At 34.1% G+C, this 21,676-nt stretch overlaps 1 protein-coding gene across 7 annotated transcripts in view; it reads right to left on the bottom strand.

Annotated features, from left to right (window-relative positions):
* The window catches only part of NBEA (neurobeachin), a 754,643-nt gene that overhangs the window by 634,271 nt on the left and 98,696 nt on the right, over nt 1–21,676 (bottom strand). For all 7 annotated transcript variants that reach the window (XM_054446222.2, XM_063650755.1, XM_063650757.1 and 4 more), the window contains exons 2-6: nt 10,996–11,227; nt 7,147–7,247; nt 6,793–6,888; nt 3,450–3,571; nt 1,728–1,854 (exon numbers count right to left, since the gene is read on the bottom strand). In XM_054446222.2, the coding sequence (XP_054302197.1) occupies nt 1,728–1,854; nt 3,450–3,571; nt 6,793–6,888; nt 7,147–7,247; nt 10,996–11,227 (678 nt within the window). The remainder of the gene's footprint in view (nt 1–1,727; nt 1,855–3,449; nt 3,572–6,792; nt 6,889–7,146; nt 7,248–10,995; nt 11,228–21,676) is intronic.

Below are 21,676 nucleotides of genomic sequence, written 5' to 3'. Positions count from 1 at the left end.
TTCACAGAAGACTTTTTAAAATCCCCATCATTCTCTGGCCCTGCTCCTAACTAGACCCCTTAGAATCATTGCATATTGAGAGCTTTACAAAGGAGAATGTGTTTTCCACAAGGTGAACAGTGAAGAAGACACAAAATAGAAAAAGTGAGAACAAATGGGTAAAAGTGCTTTTTATTGGTTAATGACAATTTCATTTGGTTATAACTTCACTCTAATTGTTTGACTGTATATTCTTTAAACCATCATTTCCTAAAATTGTCTGATGAGAAAAGTTACCTAGAATATTTGTTAAAAACACACAATCCTAACATGAAAAATTATAATACCAACAACTGTACTTCTAATCTATTCCTCTGAAATTCAAAATAATTTGGCACTTTTAGCAAACTATCTTGGTCTCACCTTAATTCTAATAAAACAGAATTTCCAGAGCAAAGGCAATGTGATTGGTATTAAAATAATTGTATTAAAAAAGAAAGAGTTCACCATTATAATGAATTAATATATTTATTCAGAATCATTGCTTTTTAAACCATTTTCTAAGTATATGTTAATGAATTACTGTTAAATTGATATTCTTTAATAGAAATGACAATAACTGACATTAAATATAAAGCAAATATTTTCATTAGAATCATATAAAATCTAAACAAATTTTTGAAAATACCACCCAAAATAATATATTTTTCTGTATATGGGAAGACACACATCAAATCATAAGCAACAAGAAAACAAACAAAAAAGATACGAAAAAGAAATAAAGACCTCCCCCTCGCCACATTTGAGTTCATCATATCTGTTATGATTGTACCATTAATCACAAAGGGTAAGGCAATATTTCTGTTAGGAGGAGGCAGTGTGCCCTAAAAAACATTGACAATCTCACTGTCATATACCCAAGAAAGAACCCTGAACCTGGAAGGGGAGCAAAGCCTTAATCATGTGTGACGGGAACTCCTATGCACTCTGTCCTTGTTTTCTTTCATGTGGATTTTCAGATGGTTTGTTATTCTGACACAAAGATGGAGTCTGCTACTCAGGCAGGAAAATCTCTCTAGAAAACGCCGCCTGATTATGAATAAATTATCTCTTATAATTCTAATCATACAGTTGCACAGTTCTCTGCATTTTCTCTTTAGAGCAGTTTTTAAAATGTGTTTTGGCCTTGTCTCTGCTATTATTTGGGATATTAAGTAAAGACACATTTCATGAACCAAAACTAACAGTACAGCAACATTCCTCTCCTTGAAGCCAGCATTATTAAAGCATCAGAAATTAACAAAACCTGCAATCTTAGGAAACAAGATTCAGAACTACTAGGATTAGGTGAATCTCCCACAAAAAAACGTATCTGTGCATTCCTTAATCTGGGGGTTTAACATTTAACTTTTTTTTTAAAAAAAAGGCAAATATTTATAAGTCCCTAGTGCCTACGATGGTATCCAATACTCAGTAAATAATAAGTATCTATCGAAAGAATGCCATAGAACAGATCAGACTGAGATAATGAGAGAGTGTAAGAGAAATACACCACAAGAGATCAAAACACTGATCTTACAGAAGACAAAAATTAGACATAAAAGTAAAAAGGAAATGCAGACAAGGATAAGAGAAAACCATTAAAAGCATAGGAAAACCAGTTAAAGAGAATACTACAGAGCTCATAAAAGGAGAGTTAAGAATTTTGTCATAACAGGTGAGTTATAAAAATATTTACTTTTACCTACCTTGCGTGGTTGAAAATCATATTTCACACAATGCTGAAAACCTTTTCCTTTGGACTTCAATGATGTGACTATTAAACAGTTGCCAACAAAATGAGCAGAGTAACCAACTCCTTTGCTAGTACGAAAACTGCAAAGACAACTGAGAATAGTATAATATCCTCTGATAAAAAGAACTAAACATCTAATGGCTATTAAACATTCTTATAAAAATAAAACTTATTTCCCTGTACAGTAGAAGCAGTTTAATATGTGTCAAATAAAAACTAAACAAAAATATAAAAGGTTTAGTTATAAGTAAATATAAGAAATTTAAACTAGGAAATAAAAGACTAAGACAGCTTTTAGTATTTCAATCTAAAATCTCAGAAACACTTAAAAACAAATTAATTGCCAACAAAAGCCGACCACCAAGTAGACTTTAAGGACCATTTGCAATCAGCAAATACAGAACACATTTACACAAAGTTCACATTTTAAATAACAACCTGCTCTCTAATTCTGGTATACGTTTGAAAATAGCTTACAAATTAAAAAGAAAAAGAAAAAAAAAAACTTGGTCAGAGTCAAGTTTGATAAACAATACAGTTGATCAAGCAAAGCAGTATATTTTTAGTTTAAAAAATTAAAAAGATGTAACCACGAAATATAGTTGTTTTCTTCTACAGGAGCATTTCCCTTAGCTGTAAATTTAATCACGATGTAGAAAAATGTTTAATCATTGAAAAATGCAGATACCACTGAAATTAATGTATGATCTCCCAAAATGACCACTTTGAAGTCCAACCCCATTTATGTTTGGAAGTTCAGATGCTTATTTAAAACTTGGTCTCATTTTATCCATATATATTTTATAATAGAGCTTAGAAGATAGTAATAGCTCACATATTTCTGGGCTCACATTTCTGACCCAGCCATTATACAAAGAGCTTTAAATATGATTCTCTCATTAAATCCTATGGGATAGACACTATTACTATCCTCATTGGTATAGTTGAAGACACCAAAAGTACAGGGTGAATAGTAGGTGGTAAAGCCAGAACTTGAACACAGGCAGTCTTATTTCAGAGTATTGCAAGTATTAAATGAGTTCATATATATAAACACTTACAATGCCTAGCATGCAGTATGGCAATCAATGAATGTGTGATGTTCTTATTGTTAAGTATGCTGTACTGTGTATTACTGGCATACTAAAATTACCAAGCTTTCAACCCTTACAGATCAACACATTGTTAGGTTGATCAACTCATTCTAGTTATCCACACCAAATAATCTTATCTTACAATATCTTACATAGTTATTATCAACAATTTTAAAGCATATTTCAGTTATGCTCATAGAACAAAGTAAGTGAAAAAGCAAAAATGAATGAAATCTGGTAACAGTTTGGATTTTTTTCAGGGACCAGCAATCCTCACTAAAAATCCCACAACTGATATACATTGAAGGAGACTAGGACAGAAAGTCTGTACCTTTGACTTTTACACTGTAATTGAAAAAGAATGATAATCATGAGGCAGATGACCTAGAATCAATAGCAAAATAAATGCATATATACATACATAAATAAAACTGATTTACAGTGTCTTCACAGTTCTAGCATATATTATACACACATATATACATATATACATATATTCTATCTAAGTTGCCTTGAGACTATACATTTATAGAATTCAAGTACTTAAAGAAAAAAGTCCTAAAATTACACATATTACTTACCAATAAAGATAAGGTTTATCCTTATCAACATTAATATTATTTAATGGATCCATACGAAACCAAGTGTTTAAGGTGAAGCCATTCTGATAAGGCCACTTTGCAATAGGAGGCAAGGCAATTGCCTACAAGACAATGAGAAAAGGTACAAAAGTATCAGTTAAAGAAATGTAATAGTGGCTAAGGTCAAATATGGCTTTTGCAGATTAAATAACAATCAAAGTATAAATACCAGAAAATCACAAACAAATCCATAAAATAAAAGCTAGTATTTTATTAAAACACTCTCAGTACACCTAAATAGTATTTGTTGGTTATAGAAACATTCAATTTTCAAATACTCAGTGAATTAGATTTTATCTCTAGGTTACATAGCGGGTTTCAGACTATACTCCAAGAAGTCCCCATCTAGTTTCATCAGTATACAGTCTCTCACACATAAGCCTCCCAATTTCAGTTTTCTATGGTTTATGCTAGGTTTTCAGTAGTAATCCATTTGGTTAAAGGAGATTGAATATTTAACTCCAAAAATGACTGAGCCAGAAAATGTTAATGGAATCAATATTGAAGAAATGCAAGCATTAAGAGATAATGTTCATAATGCTAACAACACTGAAACCAAGAAAGGCAAAGTATGACATTTATTACTCAGAAACTTAACTACTCATATTTATACCCAAAAAGGATTCAGATCCATTCGTAAGCAGAAAAGGAGTAATATAGGACTCCCTTGAAAACAGCAATCAAATAAAATGTAGCCATTCTGAGGAATAAATAAGAAAGTAGCTGATTATTTCACCTGACTTCAAGAAACATCTGAATGGACTTATTTGTTTTCCTAGACTTTATCCAAATTCTACATAAAAGATAATTACCCATTATGATTTTAAAATTAATCTGTTCCTCAAACAGATCCTTCATGTTGCTGATAATGGCCTTTCTCAAATACAACACGGACCTTCCATGTCAAAAATCTTCTGCATTCAGAATAAAATTTAAATTTCTTCAGGTTATACAAGACTTCCCACATGCTATGGCTCCAATAAACCCTTCTGATTTTATCCTCCTCTACTACCCAACCCCACATTCCAAAGTACATCTAAATATACCAGCTATTCCACTAGTTCTTTTACAGTTCCTCTTCCTATACACCATGTTGCTTCTATCCAAATCATTCTTCCTTCCAACAAAATCTCATTTATTCTTTAATAGCAGACTAATATGTTCCTCATCTGTGAAGCTTTTCTGGACTTCAACCTAGCATGGTTGCTCTTTTCAATTGTGTTCCCATAGTTTTGTTCCCATACCTAAATCTACAGTATCATTTATAACTCTTATTGTAACAAGCTGTATTTGCATATCTAGCCATCAGAGTTTTTCAAGAGTAAGGAATGTAATCTACTCCAAGCATAATGACTGAAGATGTAGGTGGCCAATAAATAATCCCAAAGTAGTCAAAGATTTCTAAGTGCTTGCTGTTAAAAAAAAAATACACATACACACACATATGTGTGCACGTGCACACACACACACACATACACACACACACACAGACACATACACACTATTTCAAATGAAGAGTTAAACCCTATACTAACCTTTCGGATTTCAGTATTTAAGCAATTAGTTCAGGCAGTTTTATTATCATACAATACAAATAACATTTTATTATCAAACAATATATAACTTTTCTTGACTTTTTAAAACAGGGATTATTTTACCTTGATCTAATAGATGAACTTACATTCCAAATATATAATGAACTCTTAGGATAATAAGAAAAACAACCAAATTTTTTAAATGAACAGAAGATTTGAACAGAAACATCACAAATGAAGACATAAGAATGGCCAATAAACACATGAAAAAATGCTCATCATCATCAGTCATGAATAAAATGCAAAATTAAAACTATGATGAGGTACCACTACAGTAGATCCCCTCTTATCTGTGTTTTCATGGTTTCAGTTACCCATGGTCAACCACAGTCCAAAAACAGGTGAGTACAGTACAGTAAGATATTTTGAGAGAGAGACAAAGAGGGAAGGGAGGGAGGGAGACACAACACTCACAGAAGTTTTACTATAATATGTTGCTATAATTGTTATATTTTATTATTGTTGTTAATCTTTTACTGTGCACAGTTTGTAATTTAAACTTTTTCACAGGTATGTATGTAGAGGAAAAAACCATAGAATGTATTATATAGATGGTTCAGTACTATCCGCAGTTTCAGGTATCCACTGAGCCAGTCTTAGAACATATATCCCCCATGGATAAGGCAGGACTACTGTACATAACCATTTAAATGCCTCAAATTTAAAAGACTGAAAATGTCCAGGATGCAGATCAAGTGGGACTCTCATACACTGCTTATAGGAATGTACAATGTTCTAATACAGAAAATACGTAGACAGTTTCTCATGAAAGTAAACAGGCAGTTACCATAAAATCCAGCAATCTCACTCAGGTATTTAATTGAGAGATAAGAAAACATATGTCCATAGAAAGACCTGTGCTCAAATGTTCACAGCAATTTTATTTATAACAGCCAAAAACTAGAAACCCAAAAGTCCATCAACTAGTGAATGGATAGGATTGATAAACTGTGGTATATCCATAAAATGCCATACTAATCAAAAAAAGAGAGAACAGAATAAAACAGTAATTAAAACTACAACATGGAAAAATCTCAAAAGCATCATGGTAAGTGAAAGAAGCCTGACACAAAAGACTATATACCAGGCTGGGTGCCGCGGTTCAAACCTGTAATCTCAGCACTTTGGGAGACCTAGGCGGGCAAACAGGAGGTTAGGAGTTTGAGAGCAGCCTGGCCAACATGGTGAAACCTGTCTCTACTAAAAATACAAAAATTAGCTGGGCACGGTGGCGGGCGTCTGTAATACCAGCTACTTGGGAGGCTGAGGCAGGAGAATTGCTTGAACCCGCGAGGCAGAGGTTGCAGTGAGCCGAGATCACTCCACTGAACTCCAGCCTGGGTGACAGCAAGGCTCCGTCAAAAAAAAACAACAAAAACAAAAACATGGTATACTGTATGATTCTATTTATATGACAATCTAGAAAAGGCAAAACTATAGGAACACAAAGTAAATCAGAGGTAGTAAGGAGTGGGGATGGGTAGAGGGGAATGTCTTCCAACAGGCACAAGGGAATTTTGGGGAGTGATGAAATTGTTCAAATTGTTATATAGCAGTGGTTGTATGACTTCCAAACTCATCAAGTTGTGCTTTCTAAACTTGTAGATTTTATTATATGTAAATTAAACCTTACTGAAGTTGACCTAAAAATAAATAAATAAAAATCAGCACATGTATTTAAAACTTACCGCAGCACTACAACCAGGGAAATTGAAAAAAGTATCAGGACCGTGTCTCTGTGGCATCTGATTAAGAACTGATAATAATTTTACTGCATGTCTTGGCTGGGGAAACAATAAAAGAAAGAAATGTCATTGTACAAATTTAGCAATCATACTTAATATACCATGTTAGCCATTGGACTGTTTTCTAACTAGAGAGAAAAATTAATTTTAAATCATTTACAAAACATTTACTAAATCATTTAAGAAGAAAGCAATTTCCATTATAAATTCAAGTATATAGCTCTCTAGAGACAAACTTTTGAACATTAAGTATTAATGGACTGATACTGAATACCTTTCCCTCTGACCACAGCTTACCCAGATTCCACTTTCTCCTCGAAGCATGCTGAACAAAAGCTTCAACTCCTTGACAGTGATGCTGTAGCTGGCAAGAACCCCCAACATATCAACTAGAAGATCTTCAAAGGAAAATAAAGTTATTCTGAACTCTAGTCATGAGCTGCCATCTGTCAAGGTAATATACTTTTTGAAAGATAAAGGTTATCATTGTCATCTCTCTCTCTCTATATATATATATATATGTATCTAATACAGCTAAATGTCCTCATGAATAGCCATTCCAATTAACAATTTTTAACTCATTAAATAACCAAAAGAATTTATTTGAATTACATGATTTTCCCCCATTAAATTACCACTGCAATTAAGCTGTCTTAGCAGAAATGTAAAATAGATTTTACATATTCCAAGAAAACACACACACACACACACCACAACACAGCTTGCTGTGTGCAGGGAAAGGTAGGTAAAATATGCAAATACAAAGATTTAAAATTGCAAACTGGTTATTGTCAAATGAAAAAGTAACAGCTGACTATATTGTCTTTCAGAATTATCTATTCTTAATATATTCTTGGTATATTCCTTGGCCCATTAGCAATTTTTACCACTTACTCCAGGTGAGACATTATTCCAAGTGGTTTACAGATACTAACCTCACAAATCCTCCTAACAAGCCTATGAGGTAAGTACCATTATTATCCTCTTTTAAAATGAGTAAATTGTGGCACAGATAATTTATTTCCATTGCCCAAGAACACAGACCTAGCAAGTGGTAGAATCAGGATTCAAACCCAGACAGTATAGCTTCAGAACCCTCACTCTTACACACTAGTTTATAAGTAGAAGTGTAATTTAAATACATTAATAGTGGTATCCATCATGCTAGTGTGAGTGTTTATGTACATATAACAGACACACCAGCACACCTAATAATGAGAAAAATTATACATTTAATCTCGTCTCTGATTGCTTTCTCTACATATTGTGATTAATACTTCTTCTGTCATTGTTCTTTGCAAGAAATTGAACATCTAAACATTTATACTTCATTTTCTCAACTTCTAAAGCAATTCTTAAGAATGAAACATACTACAAAGGTTATTACAAAGCAATACACATATATATTCTAAAAGCTTATAATCAGTTAATAAAAAGGTCAGGTTAGGGTAAGCTGAAATACTTAGTACTCATATATAATGTATATTATTCAATATCATATCACAGATTAATAACTGGAATTTGAGACTTTAAAAAGTATTTGTCATTTGTATATTTCAAAATTGAAACAGTATGCTTTTCATCAATTAATAATCAATTAATAAATAATTTTATTTAACACACAATAAGTAATCTCTATGATAAAATTGTGACAGTGGATATGCCACTTTTCAGAGTGATATTTTAATGAAATAAAACATGTCATCACTGAAGCAACAAAAATGTATTAAAATATTGGTACATATAGGTCAAAAAGTGTGTTTCTATAAAAAAATTTAAGTACTATAAAAACCCTAAGCTAATATGAAGTATTTTTTTCTTAGTCCATTTAATGTTGCTATAATATGAAGTATTTTTAAGCAATTAGCTGCAATGGCAACCTTTACAGAAGATTTCTTAAAGGTTTACATAAAATACTTTTTAAAAAACTTTAAAAAATATTTGCAACGTTTAAATTTTTTCAGGTTATACAAGACTTCATCTTTATCTTATCTCCCATGTATGTCACAAAAAGTAATCTATTAAATTTGTATTTAATTAGAAATTTTTAAAAATTCCTTGCATATTGTATATGTAACACAACCAAACAGTTCAGTTTCATTCTATTACAGAAGGTCTTTTCTGGAGAACAAGACTAAAAGTAATCAGAAATTATTTTTAAAAGAGAAAAAATACGAATTACTTATATATTGTATATGTAACACAACCAAGCAGCTCAGTTTAATTTTATTATAGAAGGTCTTCTTTGCTGGAGAACAAGATTGAAAGTAATCAGAAATGAGTTTTTTAAAAGAAAAAATACTAAGACCATGAAATTTTCATATCAATTTGCTATAAATATTTAATTTAGCCACGTTCTAGTGACATTTTTACTACATGATTAAATAAAAAGTACCCCATTGAATTTAATATACTACAATACATTCAGATATGAACTGTTAGTAGTGTTTTGGTGGCCACTGGTTCTTCCTTAGTATAATATGTAAAGTTTAATTTCCCTATTAAAAAGCAAGACAGAGGTATTTTTCTGACATTTATTCTCTTTTCTCATATCCTTCCATCATCAAGCTCTTTTAAAGGGAAATGCTAGAAATTACAAAAAGTGAAAACTTTGTGTTATTAATATTATTACTGAGAAAAAGATAAGAGAATTAAGGAGCTTTATGTAATAGCAATGTCAAGATATGAACTTCTATGGTACAATCATCTTCACTGTCACTTACATTTCAGTGCTGATGAATTATGTACCAGTAAACTACTATGCATGTAATTTTGGCTCATTCTCTAAACTGCACTCCATAGAGTAGCAGCCAATTTACAAAAAAAAAAATTAAGAGCTTAAGCTCAGATATAAGAATTAAAAGACCATATGATGTTCTATAAAACGTGTACACTTCAGTGTATATTAATAAATTCCTATTAAGTAACTCTAGAATTTATAGAAATGCTACTATTAATATATTTTTATTAAAAAGGTATTTTAAGAAATAGATGTCTGAATCTCATTTTTCATCAAGTTAGCCATCAGTACCCAATACAGGGACTGCTAAATCATTCTAAAAAAAGATATATGCCACCCTGAAGGTAATTAGATATGATTTTTAATATATTTTCTCAGAAAATCAAATTTTTTGAAATATTTACATTCAAAGCATTCTTTTTGCAATTTTGCATTCTTTTTTAACGCATTTTTCATTCCATTCTTTCTTGTTTAATGTTTTGTTCCATAAATTTTAAAAATAATGAAATGCATAAACCAAAATGTTAAAAGAGTATTCTCTGGTATCTGAACTACTTTCCAGGATCAGATATAATACTGTGGAGGGTAATATCAGCACTTTTATAATTATGAAAATGCTTTTATGTCAGAAGATACTTAGGCTGAAGATTCGTGGCTTACAAAAAATAAACATTTCAAACTTTAAACTTACTTTCTGGAAGGATATTTGCTCTGGAATAATATTCACAACACTTTTCTGAAATGCATCTAGCCACACAGGAGAATAAGCATGCAAGGTAGTAAAGGGTTGGTGGTGAAAAAATTATAGATTTCAAAGTTATTGTTTGAAATCACCAAAACAAGCAAAACATTAGTATTTTTATCCTGAAATTCTTGGTGAATTTTATGTTCTAGCCCATAATATATTAGTTTATTTTAATACAAAAGTTTCTTCAAAAATGGACATATCCAAAAGATACACCATGCTTATCTAAGGCTCTTAGTACCTCCTGTCATAGTTGTATATGTGCCAGATTGAGGGGCACAGAACTAGAAGAATTTGGTAAAATGCTCATTATACAGAACTATAATACCTATTGTGGTATTTTAATTATGTAAAAGCTTAATGAAATACTACATAAAAAATACTGTGTATTTTTCTGATAGATTTCATAGCACTCCACGGTACTGAGATTTTCTAAAATTTAGAAAACAACATTAGTAATTATGTTTGTCTACTATAGTATGTTTTTCTTCTTCCACTCTTCAGGTTTTCCATTAATATAAAAAGTAAAATTTCCATACATTTCCATTTATTTTAAATCAAAGTAATGTCAACAAATCTACATTACCTACAGAATATAAAGAGAAGTATGTGAAACTTTATAAACATTTAAGTTATACTTTCCTGTCAGACAACCCCATACCTGCTATCATGTCATCTACAGCACTCATTTTCAGCAATACTTGTTCAATTAGCCCAACTTCTGTGCTAGTCTGTAAATTCCGAACACTTTTTCGTAGAATGGCTGTAAACATGCTCCATATTTCTGCTTGACATGTTACATCACAGTGCTCCAAAAGCTCTGTCATACATGTTATACTCTCAGCATCCTGGATAATAAAGTTCATCTCCAAGTCAAATTCTCCACCAACCAGCTGAAAGTAAACAGAAAGAAACAATAGTGTTAACATGGGAGGTTGCTGATGACAGTAGAATGAAATAATAACAAGAATTCAAAGCTACTACTCTAAAAAATTTCAAGGATTCTGGTATAAAATTAATTTTGATCAAAAGTATAAGAGCTACAGATAAGTGAAAGGTGTTGTGAGCATCGAAACTAGCAAACATAAATCTAATTTTCACATAAATGGAAAAGGGTGATTTCAAATCTAGTAAAATAGAGCAAACTACAGCATGCGATTCCTGGGTGAGATTCAGGAAAAATTCCTAAAAAGAGGGTTTGGCCTTTAAAAGGGATAATCAACAGAAAATACAGAATTTACTAAGGATAAATGTTAAGACATGAAATTCATTTTTTTGACATTACTAGTCTTACAGACAAAGAGATATAACTGGGGCATAATCTCCATATACAGAAGATAAAGAAATATGAAACTGATACAACTTATAATAAATATTGAAATAATGAAATGAATGTTAAAAAATAAGTTGAAGTATGCAAGGTGTTGTAATGCTTTTTTTTTTTAAAGCGCAAATGTGAATTGGGTAAAAGAAAGCTGATTTAACAGCAACACATTTGACTTCAGCATTATGGCAAATGAGTCCAAAGTCATACTGCCCCTCCCATTTGGTATTTTAAGTACAGTAATAGACAAATACACATAGAATAAAATAACATAATAATACTCTTTTACTCTCTGTTGATCGAATCCCATAGGAACTATTATATTCAGTTAAAAGCATCATTCTTAAAAAAGAACACTGTCAAACTGGATATCCTTTTGGTCTAAAGAACGATAAGATTTAGGAATAAAATAATAATCATATACAACGTCTGACAAATTTGAAGTCATTGATTCCTTTGTTCATTCAATAAATAATTTATTAAGGTCTAGAAGTTACTGTTCTGGAACTAGAATATATGAATGTCCAAGATAAAAACCATGCACTAACAGTGCTAAATTCTAGGAACAAAGATGTATATGCATGTATGCATACATTACTTTATTCCAAAAAACAGTGAAGGTGGCTAAAAGTTATATAAAGCATGAAGGAAGACATAAAATATGAGTAGATGAGAAAAGAAGAAGCAAAGGAAAAACAAGATTAGGAACAGACAGGGAGTAGAATTAGGATCAAGAAGCAGAATTAGTTTCCTATCACTGAAAGGTATTCACAAATACTGACAGATCACCACAGAATATGATGTAAATAGGATAAATAGTAATAATACCACCACTTAACCTTACATGGCATTTAGTACTGTTTTAAATGTTTTACATCTATTATGACACTATTATTATCTTCATTTTACAGATAAGGAATCACAGGCACAGAGTTAAAAGTATGTTGAAGAATGTTACAAAATGGGTCAGAGACCCAGGATCCAAACATAAGAATTCTGTCTTCATCCAAGTTCATACAAACATTACAATCTCATTTAAGAATATTTTTTAGGAGGGAGGTGAGGCAAGATGGCAGAACAGAAAACTCCACAGATCGTTCCTCTAACCCTACCGCAAGGACACTAAGTTAACAAACAACTACACAGAAAAAACCATCTTCATAAGAGCTAAAAGTCATGTGAGCACTCACAGAACCTGGTTTTAACCTCATATCACTGAAAGAGACACTGAAAAGATAGAAAAACTGAGTCTCTGACGCCACCCGTCCCTGACCCCAGCAGCATGGCTTGGTGCCAAGAGCATCTCTGGGTGCTGGTGAAGGCAGAACAGAGCAATTGTGAGGCACTGAACCTGGTGCCATCTTGTTATAGCATAAAGGAAAACCTGACCAAACTAAGCTGATGTCCACCCACAAGAAGGCATCTCAACCAGCCCTAGCCAGAGGGGAATCACTGATACCAGCGGTCCAAACCTGAGTGCCTGAAAACCTCAGTACCAAAGGCCAGAGTGCTCTTGGTGTCTAAGTAAACTTGAAAGGCAGTCTAGGCCATAAGGACTGCACCTCATAGGTGAGTCCTAGTGCTGAACTAGGCCCAAACACAGTGGACTAAAGTGGCATGGACACACTGAGATACCAGCTGGGGCAGCTAAGGGAATGCTGGCATCACCCCTCCCCTAACCCCAGACTGCACAGCTTGTGGATACAAAAGAAACCCCTTCCTTCCACTTGAGAAGAGGAGAGGGAAGAGTGGGGAGGAGTTTGCCTTTCACCTTGTTTACCAGTTCTGCCACAGAAGAATAGGGCACCCTGAGGTCATGAGGCCCTTGTTCCAGGCTCTAGCTCTGGGATGACATTTCTAGATACACCCTGGGCCAGAAGGAAACCCACTGCCTTGAAAGAAAGGACCCAGTCTAGGCAGCATTCATCATGTGCTAACTGAAGAGCCCTTGGGTCCTGAATAACCAGCAGTGATACCAAGGTACTACGCTGAGGGCCTTGGTGAGTTTCTGAGACTTGTTGGCTTCAGGTGAGACTATGCACATTACCAGTTGTGGTGGCTATGGGGCAAAAGTCCTTCCACTTGATAAAAACAGAAAGAAGAGTAAAGGGGACTTTGTCTTGCATCTTAGGTACCAACAACACCACGGTAGGGTAGAGCACCAAGTGGGCTCTTGGGGTCCCCAATTCTAGGACTTGACTCTTGGACAGCATTTCTAGACCTGCCCTGAGCCAAAGGGGAGCCCACTGCCCTGATGGGTGAATCCAGGCCAGGCAGCATTCACCACAAGCTGATATGAGAGCCCTTGGTCCTTAAGGGAACGTCGGTGGTACTTTGGCAGTACTCCTCATGGCCAGGAGTGGCAGTGGCTAAGGGGTGAGGCTCCTCAGCCTTTGGAAAGGGGAAAAGTAGAAAAGGGGAAGGACTGTGTCTTGTGGTTGGAGTGCCAGCTCAGGTGTAATACAACAAAATAACAGGTAGATTTCTAAGGTTTCTAAGATTTCTAAGACTCTAGTCCCAGACTCCTATATGGCATCTCTGGACCTGTTAGTGGCCAGGGGGACTTTGCCACCCTGAAGAGAAGGACACAGGCCCAGTTGGCTTTGCTACTTGCTAATTGTAGAGCCCTAGGGCCTTGAGTGAACATAGGCTATAGCCAAGGAGCGATTAAGGCAGGCCTTGGGCAAGACCCAGCACTGTGCTTGCTTCAGGTGTGACCCAGAACAGTCATGGTGGTGGTGATCATAGCGGTGCTTGTGTCATACGTCATACCTGCCCCAGCTTTAGGTGTCTCAGAACAGAAAGAGAGAGAGAGACTGTGTGCTTGGGAGAAAGTAAGAGAAGAGAACAAGAGACTCTGCCTGGTAATCTAGAGAATTATCCCAGATCTTGCCCAAGACCATCAAGGCAGTACCTCTACAAGTCTGTAAGAATCACAGTGTCACTGGAAAGCCTTCCCAAGAAGGGTGGCTATAAATAAGCTCAGGCAATGAAGAGTACAATAAATACCTAACTCTTCAATGCCCAAGCACCGAGGAACATCTACTAGCATTAACACCATCCAGAAAAACATGACCTCACCAAATGAACTAAATAAGACACCAAGAATCAATCCTGGAGAAACAAAGATATGTGTGTGACTTTTCACAGAGAATTCAAAATAGCTGTGTTGAGGAAACTCAAGAAATTCAACATAACACAGAGAAGGCATTCAGAATTCTATCAGATAAATTGAACAAAGATATTTAAATAATTTTTAAAAATCAAGCAGAAATTCTGCAGCTCAAAAATGCAATTGGCATACTTAAGAATGCATCAAGTCCTTTAAGAGCAGACTGGAACAAGCAGAGAAAAGAATTAATGAGCTTGAAGAAAGGCTATTAGAAAACACACAGAGGAGAAAAAAGAATAAAAACCAATGACACATGCCTACATGATCTAGAGAATAGCCTCAAAAGGGCAAATCTAAGAGGTATTGGCCTTAAAAAGGAGGTAGAGAAACAGATAGGTGTAGAAAGTTTATTTTGAGTAAACCTTCAAATAACAGAGAACTACCCAAACCTAGAGAAAACATCCAAGTACAAGAAGGTTTTAGAACACCAAGAAGATTTAACCCAAAGAAGACTAACTCAAGATATTTAGTAATCAAACGCCCAAAGGTCAAGAATAAAGTAAGAATCCTAAAAGCTGCAAGAGAAAAGAAACAAGAACATACAAAGGAGCTCCAATACGTCTGGCAGCAGACTTCTCAGTGAAAACCGTATATGCCAGGAGACAGTGGCATGACATATTTAAATTGCTGAGGGAAAAATCCTTTTACCCTAGAATAGTATATCCAGTGAAAATATCCTTCAAACATGAAGAGGAAATAAAGACTTTACCAAACAAATAAAAGCTAAGGGATTCCATCAACACCAGACCTGTCCTACAAGAAATGCTAAAGGAGGTACTTCAATCAGAAAGAAAAGGGCATTAATAAGCAATAAATGATCACCTGAAAATACAAAACTTACTGGTAATATAAGTACACAGAAAAACACAGAATATTATAACACTGTTACTGTGGTTTGCAAACTACTCTTATCCTAAGTAGAAAGACTAAATGATGAACCAAACAAAAATAATAACTACAACAACTTTTCAAGACATAGGCAGTATGATGAGATATAAACAGACAAAAAGTTAAAAAGCGAGGAAATGAAGTTAAGGCAAGTTTTTACTAGTTTTCTTTTTGCTTGTTTGTTTGCTTATGCAAATAGGGTTATGTTATCAGGTTAAAATAATGAATGATAAGATAGTATTTGCAAGGCTCATGGTAACCTCAAACCAAAAAATATACAATGGACACACAAAAAATAAAAATCATGAAACTAAATCACCAGAGAAAATCATCTTCACTAGAGAAGAGAAATGCAAGAAAGAAGACCACAAAACAACCAGAAAACCAAAAATAAAATGGCAAGAGTACATCCTTACTTAATAATAACATTGAATGTAAATATACTGAACTCGCCAATCAAAAGACACAGACTAACTAAATGGATGAAAAAGCAAGACCTATTGGTCTGTTGCCTAAAAGAAACACACTTCACCTATAAAGACACACAAAGACTGAAAATAAACAGATGGAAAAAGATATCCCGTGCCAAAGAAAACCAAAAAAAGAGCAGAAGTCACTATACTTATATCAGACAAAAGAGATTTCAAGAAAAAAACTATAAAAAGAGACAAAGAAAGTCACTATATAAAGATAAGGGTGTCAATTAAGCAAGAGGATATAACAATTTCAATATATATGCACCCAACACTGGAGCACCCAGACATATAAAGGAAATATTATTACAGCTAAAGACAAATATAGGTTCCAATACCATAATATCTGGAGACTTCAAAACTTCACTTTCAGCACTGGACACATCTTCCAGAAAGAAAATAAACAAAGAAACATCAGAATTCATCTGCACTACAGACCAAATTGAGCTAATAGGTATTTACAGAACATTTCATCCAGGAGCTGCAGAATACACATTCTTTTCCTCAGCACATGGATCAACTGAAAAGACAGACCATATGTTAGGTCACAAAACAAATCTTGAGACATTCCAAAAAAAATGAAATAATATAAAGCATCTTCTCTGACAACAATGGAATAAAACTAGAAACACCAAGAGAAATTTCGGAAACTATACAAATACATGGAAATTAAACAATACGCTCCTGAATGACAAGTGGGTCAATGAAGAAATTAAGAAGGAAATTGAAAATTTTCTTCAAACAAATAATAACAGAAACACAACATACCAAAACCTATGGGATACAACAAAAGCAGTACTAAGAGGGATGTTTATAAGTGCCAATATCAAAAAAGAGGAAAAATATCAAACAGACAATCAAATGCTGCATCTTAAAGAACTAAATGATCAAGAGCACACCAAATCCAAAATTAGTAGAAGAAAAGAAATAATAAAGATCAGAGCAGAAATAAATAAAACTGAAATGAAGAAAACAATACAAAAGATCAATGAAACAAAAAGTTCATTTTTTAGAAAGCTAAACAAAATTGACAAATCTTTAACCAGACTAAGAGAGAGGATCCAAATAAATAAAATCAGAAATAAAAAAGGAGACATTACAACTGATACTACAAAAATTCAAAGGATCATTAGCAGCTACTGTGAGCAACCACACACAAATTATTTGGAAAATCTAGAAGAAATGGATGAATTGCTCCACACATACAAGTACGAAGATTGAACCAGGAAGAAATCCAAAACCTGAACAGACTAATAATGAGCTACAAGACTGAAGTTGTAATAAAAGTCTCCCAGTAAAGAAAAGCCCGGGAAATGATAGCTTCACTGCTGAATTCTAACCAAACATTTAAAGAACTAATATTAATCCTACTCAAACTATTCTGAAAAATAGAGGAGAAGGGCATACTTCCAAATAGAGGAGGAAGGAATACTTCCAAACTCATTCCATGAGGCCAGTATTACCCTGATACCAAAACCAGTCACAGACACATAAAAAATAAAATTAAAAAAAAGAAAGAAAACTACAGGCCAATACCTCTGATGAATATTGACGCAAAAATCCTCAACAAAAAACACAGAAACCAAATTCAACAATACAATAGAAAGATCATTCATCATGATCAGGCGGGATTTCTCCCTGGGATGCAAGGATGGTTCAACATATACAAATCAATCAATCTGATACATCATATCAGCAGAATGAAGAAAAACCACAAGATCATTTCAATTGATGCTAAAGAAGCATTTGATAAAATTCAACATCCTTTCATGATAAAAAAAACTCTCAAAAAACTAAGGACAGAGGGAACATACCTCAACATAACAAAAAGCATATACTACAGACCTACAGCTAGTATCATACTGAATGGGGAAAAACTGAAAGCCATTTCTCTAAGAGCTGGAACATGATATGGATACCCACTGTTAACACTGTTATTCAACATAGTCCTGGAAGTCTCAGTTAGCATAATTATACAAGAGAAAGCTAGAAAAGGTATCCAAATGGGAAAGGAAGAAGTCAAATTATCCTTGTTTGCAGATGATATAATCTTATACCTGAAAAAACCTAAAGATTTCACAAGAAAACTATTAGAATAATAAATTCAGTAAAGTTACAGGATACAAAATCAACATACAAAAATCAGCAGCATTCCTATATGCCAAGAGTGAACAATGTGAAAAAGAAATTTAAAAAGTAATCCCATTTACAACAGCCACACAAAAAATTAAATACCTAGGAGTTAATGTACTCCAAGAAGTGAAGAATGTCTATAATGAAAACTATAAAACACTGATGAAATAAATTGAAGAGGACACCCAAAATAGAAAAATGTTCCATGTTCATGGATTGAAAGAATCAATATTGTTAAAATATCCACACTATCCAAAGCAATCTATAGATTCAATGCAATCCCTATCAAAATACCAATGACATCCTTCAGAGAAATAAATAAAACAATGCTCCAACACTATGTTGAATAGGAGTGGTGAGAGAGGGCATCCCTGTCTTGTGCCAGTTTTCAAAGGGAATGCTTCCAGTTTTTGCCCATTCAGTATGATATTGGCTGTGGGCTTGTCACAGATAGCTCTTATTATTTTGAGATACGTCCCATCCATACCTAATTTATTAAGAGTTTTTAGCATGAAGCACTGTTGAATTTTGTCAAAGGCCTTTTCTGCATCTATCAAGATAATCATGTGGTTTTTGTCTTTGGTTCTGTTTATATGCTGGATTACATTTATTGATTTGCGTATGTTGAACCAGCCTTGCATCCCAGGGATGAAGCCCACTTGATCATGGTGGATAAGCTTTTTGATGTGCTGCCGGATTTGGTTTGCCAGTATTTTATTGAGGACTTTTGCATCAATGTTCATCAAGGATATTGGTCTAAAATTCTCTTTGTTGGCTGTGTCTCTGCCAGGCTTTGGTATCAGGATGATGCTGGCCTCATAAAATGAGTTAGGGAGGATTCCCTCTTTTTCTATTGATTGGAATAGTTTCAGAAGGAATGGTACCAGCTCCTCCTTGTACCTCTGGTAGAATTCGGCTGTGAATCCATCTGGCCCTGGACTTTTTTTGGTTGGTAAGCTATTGATTATTGCCACAATTTCAGAGCCTGTTATTGGTCTATTCAGAGATTCAACTTCTTCCTGGTTTAGTCTTGGGAGGGTGTATTTCTCGAGGAATTCATCCATTTCTTCTAGATTTTCTAGGTTATTTGCATAGAGGTGTTTGTAGTATTCTCTGATGATAGTTTGTATTTCTGTGGGATCAGTGGTGATATCCTCTTTATCATTTTTTATTGTGTCTATTTGATTCTTCTCTCTTTTCTTCTTTATTAGTCTTGCTAGCAGTCTATTGAAGGATTATAAATCATGATGCTATAAAGACACACGCACACGTATGTTTATTGTGGCACTATTCACAATAGCAAAGACTTGGAACCAACCCAAATGTCCAACAACAATAGACTGGATTAAGAAAATGTGGCACATATACACCATGGAATACTATGCAACCATAAAAAATGAAGAGTTCATGTCCTTTCTAGGGACATGGATGAAACTGGAAACCATCATTCTCAGCAAACTATTGCAAGGACAAAAACCAAACACCGCTTATTCCCACTCATAGGTGGGAATTGAACAATGAGAACACATGGACCCAGGAAGGGGAAGATCACACTCCGGGGACTGTTGTGGGGTGGGGGGAGGGGGGAGGGATAGCATTAGGAGATATACCTAATGCTAAATGACGAGTTAATGGGTACAGCACACCAACATGGCACATGTATACATATGTAACAAACCTGCACATTGTGCACATATGCCCTAAAACTTAAAGTATAATAATAATAAAATTTTAAAAAAAAAACAATGCTCAAATTTATATGGAATCACAAAAGACCTAGAATAGCCAAAGCTATCCTAAGCAAAAAGAACAAAACTGGAGAAATCACATTACCTGACTTCAAATTATATTACAGAGCTATAGTAACCAAAACAGCATGTTACTGGCATAAAAACAGACACAGAAACCAATGTAACAGAATAGAGAACCCAGAAACAAATCCACAAGCCTACAGTGAACTCATTTTTCACAAAGGTGCCTAGAACATACACTGGGGAAAAGAAAATCTCTTCAATAAATGATGCTGAGAAAACTGGATATCTGTATGCAGAAGAATGAAACTAAACCCCTATCTCTCATGATATATAAAAATCAAATCAAAGTGGATTAAAGACTTAAATCTCAGACCTTAAACCATGAAACTACTATGAAAACACATTGAGGAAAATTTCCAGGACACTGGTCTGAGCAAAAATTTCTCCAGCAATACCCCACAAGCACAGGCAACCAAAGCAAACATGAACAAATGGAATCACATCAAGTTAAAAAGCTTCTGTGCAGCAAGGAAACAATCAACAAAGTGAAGAGACAACCCAGAGAATGGGAGAAAATATTTGCAAACTATCCATCTGACAATGGATTCATAACCAGAATACATATGGAGCTCAAGCAACTCTACAGGAAAATATCTAATAATCCGAACCAAGATGAGCAAAAGATTTAAATAGCAATTGCTCAAAAGAAGATATACAAATGGCAAATGGGCATATGAAAGATTCTCAACATCACTGATCATCAGGGAAATTCAAATCAAAACTACAATGAGATATCATCTCACCTCAGTTAAAAATGTCTTACATTCAAAAGACAAGCATAATAAACACTGGCAAAAACGTGAAGAAAAGGGAACACTTGTACACTATGAGTACACTATCAATGGAGTAAAGAGACAACCTACAGAATACAAGAAAATATTTTCAAACTATGCATCTGACAAAGGTCTAATATCCAGAATCTATAAGGAACTTAAATTTACAAGAGAAAAACAACCCCACTAAAAAATGGGCAAAGGACATGAACAGACACTTTTCAAAAGAAGACATAAGTGTGGCCAATGAGCTTATGAATAAAAAGCTCAATAAAACTGATCATTAGAGAAATGCAAATCAAAACAACAATGAGATACCATATCATACCAGTCAGAATGGCTATTATTAAAAAGTCAAAAATAACAGGTGCTGGTGAAGTTGCAAAGAAAGGGGAACACTTATGTGCTGTTGGTGGGAATGTAAATTAGTTCTACCATTGTGGAAAGCAGTATGGCAATTCCTCAAACAGCTAAAAGCAAAACTACTTTTCCACCCAGCAATCCCATTACTGGGTATATATCCAGAGGAATACAAATTATTCTACCACGAAAACACATGCATATAAATGTTCACTGTAGTACTACTAACAATAGTAATGGCATGGAATCAAGCTAAATGCCCATCAATGACAGAATGGATAAAGAAAATGTGGTACATATATAAGACAGAATACTATGCAGCCATAAAAAGGAACGATACCATGTCTCTTATGGGGATATGGATGGAGCTGGAGGCTAATTATCCTTAGCAAACTAATGCAGGAA

Source organism: Pongo pygmaeus, chromosome 14 (genome assembly GCF_028885625.2).
Source record: "Pongo pygmaeus isolate AG05252 chromosome 14, NHGRI_mPonPyg2-v2.0_pri, whole genome shotgun sequence".
NCBI lineage: Eukaryota > Metazoa > Chordata > Mammalia > Primates > Hominidae > Pongo > Pongo pygmaeus.
This window is presented reverse-complemented; position numbering and strand designations above follow the sequence as displayed.